Here is a 12,190-nt window from a genome sequence, read left to right on the forward strand (position 1 = left end):
TTATTTTACTGAAATAAAAGACTTGCGTCTAAAGTCAGCATAAAATTAATTCTTAACAATAGTAATTTGGATGAAATATCTAAAATTAGATAAATAATATGCTAATTCAGCATGGATGACAAAAATAATCACTTGATGTCACTGTCAATCATTGTGTTGAATTAAAACAAAATATTTCCAGTCTTAGCTAAATTCCTGGTGAACTGTTTTTACCACCTGACTGGTGGCTATCTGGCTCGGGACCTCAATGATGCTTGTATTTGGGACAGAGAGCAGGAAAGTGTGATAGATCGGCTTAGCTAAATAGAACAACCAAGAACATTTCCGATAAATGTGGAAAAACAAGTTTGTTTGCTTGATGGATGGATGGATGGATGGATGAATGAATGGATGAATGAATGAATGAATGAATGAATGAATGAATGAATGAATGAATGAATGGAACAGCTGATCCAGAAGTTTTAATCAAATCCACTGATAGTCTTGGCTGTTTAGCTTCTTTTTCCTGACATTCTTGAAATAATCCCCCCCTACCTCCTCCTACACACACACACACACACACACACACACACACACACACACACACACACACACACACACACACACACACACACACACACACACACACACACACACACACACACACACACACACACACACACACACACACACACACACACACACTTTTGAATGACATTGACATCATGCATTTCCCTGCATCTAACCCAAAAAACATAATCTCAAATGAACTTTTAACCCGTGATGACACAAAATGTCCCCAAAATGTATTCACTCACTGTCAAAAACTCCAAACACACACACATTCTTATTATATGAGGTCAATTCTTCAGTTGCTATAGTTATAGCTGCTGTGCCACTGCAAACCAAACCCTCATCTGTAACACTATATCCCAGTGTGTGATTTTTGTAATGTAATATAATTAAAAATACTTTTGCAGCTGCAATTATTTTTTACAATAACGATGGCTCTGTTATATTCAGACATCCCAGAAAGCTGTCATAGTGTGCGAGCATGTACAATACCCGGACCCTGAAACTGAAGGAGCTAAATGGACTGCAGCCACCATGTGATTAATTAGACCTTTGCTTTTCCCACTGTGACATGTCAAACTGTCCTCCATGGAAAAAAGGACCATTGCATGAGGTTAATGAAGCCATGTACACCCATAACAAGGGGTAACAAAGCTCAAAGGGGAGTCACTCGAAATATCAGTCAAGCACAGTATGTACAGACCCACAAAGTTTGGACTCATGAGGTGTGGGTGTATCTCAGGTGTAAAGAGCCTGTAATCCAGTGTTTACACATATAATTGACAAAAACAAACCTCTAAAACCATCAAATTATGGACCATTTACAGATTACTTACACTTTTGTGTTTTATTTACTTGTTTGTTTGCATAGATTTGTTTTTTGTTAAATGATGCCAAATGATGGCTAAATTTAATTTAGCTGCTTCAGTTTCTTCATCGTCTTATTATGCAGACTAGCTCACTGTAACATTGCTGTGATTTACTGCGACACTTGAACAAAAGGAAGCCATTGTTAATGTTATTAGCAACACTTGCTGTGACAAAGTCCTCTGGTGCCCTTAACTTAAATCTAACTTCAAAACTTAAATCATGCCTTTGCAGAAGTAGAGAAGAAGACCAGATAAAGTGACCTTGCCTTGCAAAGATGTGTGTGTGTGTGTGTAACACACACACACATGTCTCAAGTCTTCCTCTCCTGTGGACAGCATGCAGTAACCGACCCAATTAAGGGGAATGAGCAACACCTGTGCCGGTCAGCAGGGCAAAGCAGAGAGTGTTCATTTCTGTCAAAGACCTTTGCTGATAGGTTGTGTTCAGTTCAGACACACACAGACAGATACACACACACACACACACACACACACACACACACACACACACACACACACACACACACACACACACACACACACACACACACACACACACACACTATTGTACATGCTGTTCAATGATGTAGTGTGCCATTTGGTAAGATGACTACCCATCTCTTCACAGCTGTCCCTTCCCTTCAGCCAGTCCAGCTTGTCACTGCTGGAATAGCAGTGGTTCTCGACATGGAGCCAACCCTCAGGACACTCTCTGCACTGCTTAACTGTTAATGAGAGAGGGAGAGCAAGATAAAAGGAGGAGGGGCACAATAAATCAAACACAGCAGGAAATGAAGATCATGTACATGTTTGATCTACTTTGTCACCCACATTTGAACAGCTAACAGGGTGGATGGGCAGGCAGGTAGGTAGGTAGGTAGATAGGTGGGTAGGTGGGTGGTTAGGTAGGTAGGTAGGTAGGTAGGTTGTTGTGTATGTGTGTGGCTGGGTTGGTTAAAAAGGAAGGGCCATTTTACCTGATAATAGTACTTCATAAAATAGTCCGTTATTCAAATTATTTCTGAAGGGAACTGTGAATATTTGTATCTAAGTGTTAACCAAAGGCAACTGGACTTGCATGAGTTTCTTGAAGATGTTTCACTCTCATCCAAAAGGCTTCTTCAGTTCGGATGAGAGGTGAAATGTTGACAAGAACTTCAAGCAAGTCCAGTTGTATTTGGATAACACTTAGACACATAACACATAACACATGACCTGGACGACTGAGAATCTTCACAGACATGTGTGACAAATTTTATTACAATTTATCCTACAGCCCAATGGTTGAGATAAATGTCAACCTCACAGTGGAGCTGGAGAAAGGGTTAGAGAATCATTCAAGTTATTAGAATTCATCCTGTGGGGATCATGAACTGTGCAGATTTTCATTACATTTCAGTTATTTGAATAAAGTATTTAACAATGTACATTTTTGACCCAAAGAGGATGCTAAATGAAAAGTTGAGTGATCACCAAAGTCATTACAGTTTACTGAAGACAACATGAATGTTGTACCAAATTTTATAGGAATCCATGTAATAGTTGTAAAGACATGATGTCAACCTGCTGGTACAAAAGAGAAATAAGAGAAAACTTCAAGGGATCATCAAAGTCAGTAGGATAGATCGTCTGGAGACCATGAATGAAAATTTCCAAATCTTGTCCAATATTTATTGAGATGTTATTTGGACCATTTTATTGTCATCCAGCAAAGTGTGAAAGACAACAAATGTACTTTTCAAACTCCTAAGTTTTCTCATTTGCCACTAAATGTCTTCCTCTTTAAACATATGATGCCCCTCTGTCTCTGAATCTCTGTAAGGTTTTATTGCTGCTCTCGCAGGAATAATTGTGTTTATAGGAGATCCCTCGCGGCCGCAAGAAATGATAGTTTACAATGTGGTTTTATTGCCAGATATTTCTCCACATTTGCGTTTCCTCTGCCAATTCCTCTTTGCCTTCTAAAACATAAAAAATATATTTCTGTAATGCTATCTAAGAAGACTAATTGATGTAATATAAGTCATAAATACTGACAATGAACACACTGTGTAGTCACTTGGCTTCCATTAAGATGTAAAAGGATAATGATTCCATTCAGATACAAACAATATCTCAGAATTAAAACTGCAAGCAGTGATGTACGGGCCCTCGCACTCCCGCGCGTCGCCTCCCCGAAGCCGCCTCCCCAAAGCCATCTCCCCGACATGCAGTGCGCGAGGGGCCGCGTATCCCCGCTTAAAGGTGCTATTTTTGTCTCGTTTTCTGTCTCCAGCAGGGGGCGCTGGCGAGCCGTTTGGCCACGCCACATCTTACGTCTCACCAAGCCGGATGTATGTGACACCTTTCGTGAAGTTTCAAGCATCCTTTGATCTTAAACATCAACTTCCTGTGTCACGGTGAGACATCCAACTTTGCCGCATCGTCACGGCGACGCCCATTGACAAAAGTCGAATGAATGTCTCAATATATCATCAAATACATGTTTAGGTTAGTGTGACCCGAGTTTACGTTCGCGTGATCAACCAGCTCGACGAATATGAAAGTATGAAAAGTGTCATTTCCAGTGTCATTTCTATGAGCGAATATTACCACAAAAGGGTCCTCAGGGCGGGGCTGTTACAAAGTAACAAAAAAATAACGCAAAGTAACGAGTAACGCAAAGTAACAAAAGTAACTCAAAGGATGTTTCCTTGTGTTACCTGTGCAGGTGTGTTTTAAAGCTGAATATCATGTTTTATATTTGTACACTGAGAGCGCATCACACTCCTGGTTTTATACACCTTAGTTTGAACTGTGACTTCTGGTGCTGACTCGTCGATGACTGTCATCATTCAACCCATAATCCACCTGAAAATCTACCTGCAGCATTACAGGAAGGATTTTAACTGACTTCCTGTCTTCCTTTACATCCTGTGCTCTTATATGACTTGTATGACTTTTTTGTGATTTTTTGGGACGAAGAAAAAGTCATACTATAGTATGACGTTGTGGACGAAACACTACGGCATGACTTTTTCTTCATATTTTAGACAACATACTAAAGTATTAAGTATTTTAAATTTTTTGGGCCGACTTTACATTCATGTGATCAACCAGCTCGACGTAGAACGCGAAAGTATGAAAAGTGTCATTTCCAGTGGCCAACAGGGGGCGCTATGACTATGAGCGAATATTACCCCACAGGGGTCTTCAGGGCGGGGCTGTTATCATACCTGTGATGTTTGAAGAAGGTCGGTCCGCGTACATAAGATTGAAAGCAACTCGTAGTTTCATGGCAAGACGCTCAAAATGGCCGCCTCTTACGGGCACACTTATAGACGAAAACGAATTATTTTGATAACTTTTAATCCCAATTCCATAGAACCTAAATTCAAGTCGGGGTGACAAAATCCCTCGGAGGAGTTCGACAAAGTAATACGTGTCAGAATTGCCCAAAATGGCGACTAAATTCAAAATGGTGGACTTCCTGTCGAGTTGACGTAACGGTGCAATGTAACTTTTTTGTGCCTAGGTGTGATACACGTGTCCACCGGATTTGGTGAATTTAGGTAAACGCGGCCGCCGCGGCATCTCTTTAGGGGGCGCTCTCGAGCCGTTTGGCCGCGCCCACTCGCGACTCCACTAGAATGTGACATTTTTCGCCGGGAGATATTATGTGCATCCACTTTCATGAGTTTTTGAATACGATAAAGCGTCCAAAAAGGCAAATCACTTTATGTAAGAAAAAGAACGTCCAACGACGAACGACCAACATCTTTACGAAAAACAATGCTCGGTGCTCGGGCCCTAATAAGTTTTAAACTTGAAGATTTATTGCCACTGTTCAAGTTCAGAGGAACTGAAAGTTAAGACACTTTACTGTAAGCTGAAAATTTTACTGTGGTTAGTAAATCTTGATAAAACTAATGACATCATTATCATTTCCCAGGAAGATATCTTGGTGTCAAAACACAGGTGCAGGTGCTTCTGTGAGGTTAAATGTGGCTAACGTGATTTTAACCACTGCTAGAATGCATCCAGATGGTTCTAAAATTAAGAGAGTGGGTGTGGCCAAATGGCTCGCTAGCGCCCCCTACACAGATACCCCGGCTAGCTACATTTACGTACATGCATGAAAATCGGTGGACATGTGTACCACACCTAGACGTACAAAAAAGTTGCATTGCATCATTACGTCAACTCAACAGGAAGTCTGCCATTTTGAATTTAATCGCCATTTTTGGCGATTCGCACATGTACTTTAACGAACTCCTCCTAGAGATTTTGTCGGACCGACTTGAAATTTTTTCTGTGCACTCTTAACATGTTTGGGATTAAAAATTGTTAAAATATTTCAGTTTCGTCAATGGGTGTGCCCGTGGTGTGGCGGCCATTTTAAGCGTCTCGCCATGAAACTAGAAGTTGCTCTAAATCTTATGTATCATGGACCGACCTTCTCCAAACATTACAAGTATGATAACAGTCCGGCCCTGAAGACACCTGTTTGGTAATATTCACTGGTAGTCATGCCTTGGTGGCAACTGGAAATGACACTTTTCATAATTTCACATGCTCCGTCGAGGTGGTTGATTACATGAACCTGAAGTTGGGTCAGAATAGCCTAAACATGTGGTTGATGATATATTGAGAATTTCAAATTTCATTTCACTTGTGAAAGGGCGTCGCCACCAATCTTCCCAGGAGTTAGACAGCATTGTGACAAATCTTTGGCTCACTGCAACCTATAACTCCACAAATATTCATTCAAATGTGACCAAAATTGCGGTAGACATTCTTTGGATAGTAAATATACGTGTTTTCAAAGGGGTCTGCAGTGATATTAAATATCTTCCTGTAATATGTAGTGTATGCAAAACTTTTTCAATTTCTTCAAACGTTTAAACATCACTAAAAGTTGAATCACCATCAACAGGCCAAGGTGGAATCTGAACCATTAATATCAACCTTGGTGAAGTAGAATCTTTTACCTGTTGAGTCACTGGACGCTCTGAGTGAACTCTGTGAAACACTTTTTCCTGCCGCGACTCATCCTCTGGCGCCGAAGATAGTCCAGCGGTCTAGGACACCGACACCGGGCTGGAAAAGACCTCATGAAGACACGGGTTCCAGCCCCGCTCATGTATCACACAGGTCATGGTTTACGGAGGGTGAGTCCTCTCAATAAGCCACATGGTTCACGGAGAGGGAATCCCTGTAAGGGTAAGCCACACAGGTTGGGGTTTGTATGTGCAGTCATACTAAACACCAATGTTGTTGTCAAAAACAATACAAAACTCAAAAAAAATAAAAGAGTATATAGTATAGCCAGGGCGATGTGGCTGAGCTCGATGGTTGACACAGGAAGTTGATGTTTAAGGTCAAACGATGCTCCAAACCTCATGAAACTTGTCAGGCACAAACTTTCATGAGTTTTCGAAGATGTTTAAGCCGCCAAAAAAAAATGTATTTAAAAAAAAAAAGAAGAATAAGGAACGAGATCAAGAAAAAAAAATTAAAACTGCAAGCGGGAATATGCTGACCCTTGCGTGCTGCACGTCGGGGAGCCGGCGGCCCCGACCTGCTGGATCCCCAATGTGCAGCGTGCGAGGGCCCGTATATCACTGCTTGCAGTTTTAATTGTTCTTTTTATTTTCCTTCTCACATCATTTTAAGATATGAAAATATTGTACTCAGTAGCTTCTGTGTATGTGTGTGTGTGTGTGTGTGTGTGTGTATGTGTGTTTGTGTGGTGGTAATAGATCAGGCCATACAGCCCCAGTGGTGTTTGTCTTAAATGAGTGTCCTCACAAGAACATTATCAGGCTGAGCTGCCAGAGATTGTTGGCCCTGCAGGAGAAATATTTCACTATTATGGACTTTTGTGCTTTTTCTATTACATGACCCTCACTGGACTGGAGAGAGCGCTTTGTCTTTTTTATTGCCAATTATAGGTGTCCAAACGCGCAGTGAGCTGAAATAAAGACAGAATAATCAGCGTGGAGTAGTGTGAGACTTGCAGAGGGACAGACAGGCACATCTATACTGTGCTGTGCAAAAGTTTTAGGCATTTTAGAAGTTAAGCTTCTTATTCATCACACAGTACCATCAGGGAGGCATCCATCCATCCATTATGTATACCCGCTTCATCCTGAACAGGGTCATGGGGGGTGCTGGAGCCTATCCCAGCTCACACTGGGCAAAGGCAGGGTACACCCTGGACAGTTTTTTTTTGTAGAATCACCAATTAACCTGAGATGCATGTTTTTGGATGGTGGGTGGAAGCTGGAGTACCTGGAGAGAACCCACACAGGCACAGGGAGAACATGCAAACGGCGTACAGAAAGGCCCGGAATCAAACCTGGAACCTTTTTCGCTGTGAGGCTAACCACTGCACCACTGTGCCACCCAGGGAGGCATCAGATGGGTTTCATATTCAGTCTGCAGGAAGACAACGACCCAAAACATGAAGCTTGATTCATCAAGTACTAACTTTAGCCACAACAACAAGAAGTCCTGCAGCAGATGGTGAGTCCTGATCTCAACATCATGAAGTCACTCTGAGATTACATGAAGAGACACAAAACATCCACAGAAGAACTGTGTTAAAATCTCCAACCTGCCTGCTCAGTATAAAAACTGTGTATAAATGAGCCTAAGCCATCCCTGAGTTATGCTGCTGCAGGCCTATAGGCTGCTGGGGGACCGCCCATGATGCAGAGAACCTCTCCTCTACTCTCATTTTCCCGTTCCATGCATTTATATGCCACAATTGCATCTCATTAACTTTGTGTTGTCTCCCTCCTGTAGTTTGTGGTTTTTCTTCTCTGCATCTTTCTGCAAGCATTTGTGTCTCTGTTGGACCTGCATGTGTCCCCACTGACCTGCCCACTGTTTATTGTTGGTAGTCTCTCTATGCTGTTCTTTTCTGTCTCCGCTCTTCTCTGGGCAGATGGTCGCCGTCCTCTGAGTCTGGTTCTCTCAGAGTTTTTTTTTCCTGTTAGCTGAATTAAACAATGACATTTATTTTCTGTCAGGTGCCTTGAATTGATAAGTCATACAGTGTCCCATAAATGTGGTTCAGATATGGCCAGAGTCTAGACAATCTCCTCTACACAGTTATGAAAAGATATCTCTACTGCAAGCATTTACACAGTGAGATACAGGTAAAAACATAACAATTTCAAAAGAAAAATTGTCCACTTCATATAAAGACTAACATGAAAAAACATGTAAGTATTATGAAATCAAACAAAAGACTCAGATAAAGCCTAGAATAGGTATTGCATGAATGGCAATCCCCAATACTGACATGAGCTTAAAAGTGAAGGCAGTGAAATTACCCTAAAAATAGCCCGGGGGTTAAAAGAAAGATTTTCCTCCCTGCTATTGCTCCTGTGGGAATTTTGGAATGTTTTGGTTCCTCTCTGTTATGTTGTGAGGTTCTATTGTAAGGACATTGTACCCTGAGATGACTTATGTTGTGATTTGACCCTACAGTATATGAATAAAGATGAATTGGAAAACTGACCTGAAAGGTTTTTAAAGTCAAAGGATTCTCACACCAAATATTGATTTGACTTATGTTTGTCTCTTTACTGCACTTTTTATGAAGTAAACTGATAAATAAAAAACTATTCATGACATTTTTTGAAAGCATCCTCAGTTTACTTTTAGTTCCTGAAACTTCAACACGGGACTGAATTTACAACACACACCGGAGGCCATAAGACAGTGTTGAAACTTATAGGGCACAGCAAGTACGATGTTGGCACAGATGGAGGCCAAAATGCCATTAAGTATCAGGAGAGCAGGCTGACTCCTCTAACACTCAATGCCCCGCTTCAGTCCCTGGGAGCCTGATTAGACACAAAACAGTCCACAGCGTGGTAGCTGTCAATTCCCCATTTTTAATCCTCTGAGTGCCTTCTTTGAGGACAAGGAAATTGCAGAGCAGAACTATTTGACCAGCATTTAGCTTCATAACATTTACCATTCCCAAAAGATAATGCCTGTACTGAAAGTTATGTCAAGAAGAGATTCTCTCTTTTGTGTCTCAAACTGCCACATATAGACACAGATGCTATAATGTATGAATAGTGACATGTAAATATTGTGCATTAAAAACCTGATGAATTTACTTCAATTATTAAAAATAAAAGTACCCATTAGGCAGCACAAAAAACCCTGACAATGTTGCATCATTATCATATATTAAATGTTTTTTACTGCATTATTGTTACTGATGAGTATACAGTACATACATAGAGATTTTTAATGTAACAAGTTGAGCTGGAGCAAACTCTGACTGCAATATTTTTTGTTATTTTTATTTTTATAGTTGTTTAGCCTATAAATGCACAGTCTAACATCATCTATACTCAAAGGTTTTATTGGTAAAATCATCTGCAAAGTGTAACTGTCTGACTAAGTAAAATACAAAAAGCAATACTTCCCTCTAATAGCAAATGAGTAGAGGTATAAAATAACAAATGACTGTAATACTCAAATAAAATACAAGTATCTCGTGATTTAAGTGATAAATTAAAGGCACTTTTTTTTTACCATTATGGGAGAGATTCAATGGACCATCTCATGGTTTCACACACTGTTTACATGAACCTAAACTGAGCATAAAATATATTACATTAATTCATAATAAATTAACCACCAAATAGATACAATTATAAGCAAAGTCGCTGCAAACACAACAATGCATCAGTAATAGTAATCCTGCTATAATATATATTCATCAGGCATTAAGGTTAGGTTGGGTTAGGTTAGGTTAGGTAGTTACTTTATTAATCCCCGAGGGGAAATTTCTTCGCTACAGCAGCATACAGAAGCAATAAGATAACAATAGAACAATAGAAAAGCAATAAAATAGCAGTAAAAAATATAAATATAAAATATAAAATGGACAGTATATACAGTACAGTATATATATCTATATATATTATATACAAACAACCAAGAAACAGTGTTATTGTTAATAAATTATTATTGTTAACAAAGTATAACATAATGAGTAGGCTATTTATTTGGCTTTAAGTACTCTTTTCTGATAATACTCATATCTTCATATTATATGTGAATTTAGTGACATTACAACAGCAGAACTTTCTAATTGAGTGTTTTTAAACAGTTGTCCGGCTACTGTTAATTAATACGGGTACAAAGAACAATATATTCCTCTGAAATCTGAAGTAGTGAAGAACATACACAGGACAGTACAGTAAGTGAGTCAAAGTTCTGAAAGTCCTCCTATAGCTCTTACATATATGAAAACGTTTTGTCTTTTGCCACATATAAACACAAAACACCATAGCTGTGGTAGAGGATGAGCCTGTTCCTCCAGGTATCGCCTCTTCTGTCAACTCCTGCAGGCGGGTGAAGTTTAGTCTCTCCACCACGTCTGTGGTAGTTTCCTTGTTAACACTCTTTCTCACTTTGTCTCTCTTTATACTGTCCCTCCTCTGGTCCCTGAAGACTTTGGTATCTCTGCTCCCAAGCACCAATATTTCTCCTTGAAATTAAATTTGTCCCTGTTGGTTGATTTATCGAGGCACGCTCCTCTGCCTGCAACACTGCTGCAGTGTTAACGAAATGGGCTCAGAGAAGTACTGTGCAGTTAAACTGTGCTGTGACTTCAACCAGATAATTTCAGCCGTTTGGTAAGTGTTTTCTGAAATAGGAGGATTTGTTAAACCAAACTGGAAGGCTTTACTTTTTTGGGGCTTTGTGTGGTGTTTCTTTGTAAACTTTCACTGTGTAATCCCAGTGATTTCTTCACTCCTGAGGTCTGCTTGGAATGTGGCACTGATTTGGGATGGGGCAGATGTGCGATAGATGAGTCAGGCCAGGAGAAAAATGTTTTAACAACAGGCAAAAAAACCCAAAAAACAGCAAGTACCCTCAACTTCTTGACATTAATTTAAAACACCTAAAACTGGAGGTTTGACAGGAAAGCAGCTGGGAGCTCTGCGTGTGTGTGGCTGTGTGTGTTTGTGTGTTTTTAAAGTAACGAGAGCCAAGTTTTGAATCAAGAGGAGAGCACAGAGATTTGGATGATAAGAATTTGTGGTGATGTGTGACCACAAATTTCAGCACACTAGTCACCCTTCTTCAGCTTTAATTAGTTTGGTTTGAATAACAAAACCTCATGAAGCACAAGAGGCACTGTGGGAATAAGGTGCCAAGAAAAAAAAAAATACCACACAAAAAATGTTGACAGTCTGTTGGAACAACAGAGTGGGCATCTGGTGTGTGTGTGTGTGTGTGTGTGTGTGTGTGTGTGTGTGTGTGTGTGTGTGTGTGTGTGTGTGTGTGTGTGTGTGTGTGTGGTGTAGAGGTGATATTGTTGTACCTGTTCTACTTACAAAGAGAATACAAATACCTTTCAACACACACACACACACACACACACACACACACACACACACACACACACACACACACACACACACACACACACACACACACACACACACACACACACACACACACACACACACACACACACACACACACACACACTCTCTCTCTCTCTCTCTCTCTCTCTCTGTTCTGGTCAATGCTGAGTCATACTTTTTAGGCCTCCATCTTTGCTGAATTTGCTCACGTGATGGTAAATAATACCAAACCTGCGTGCCAGAGGGGTGTACTACAAAGTGAGAGTCAGAGTGTTTCTGAGACCGACAAAGCTCTGTGTCTTTCCCCGGTGATTTTTATGAGGTATAGATTAATTCAAATGTTGTTGTTTTTTACTAATATCTGGGACTGATTGATGC

General features: G+C 40.3%; 1 protein-coding gene across 1 annotated transcript; it reads right to left on the reverse strand.

The window, feature by feature from the left end:
• Positions 1 to 1,270: 1,270 nt before the first annotated feature.
• Positions 1,271 to 11,564, reverse strand: cldc1 (C-type lectin domain containing 1). Its single transcript, XM_069695494.1, is given in 6 exon segments — positions 1,271 to 1,305; positions 1,985 to 2,146; positions 9,119 to 9,259; positions 10,724 to 10,762; positions 10,765 to 10,901; positions 11,560 to 11,564. Coding segments are annotated over 6 exon segments (519 nt in total).
• Positions 11,565 to 12,190: the final 626 nt, after the last annotated feature.

Source organism: Brachyistius frenatus, unplaced genomic scaffold (assembly GCF_029030835.1).
Source record: "Brachyistius frenatus isolate BFR_SWC_R1_liver_20210118 unplaced genomic scaffold, ASM2903083v1 Contig_20, whole genome shotgun sequence".
Lineage (NCBI taxonomy): Eukaryota > Metazoa > Chordata > Actinopteri > Embiotocidae > Brachyistius > Brachyistius frenatus.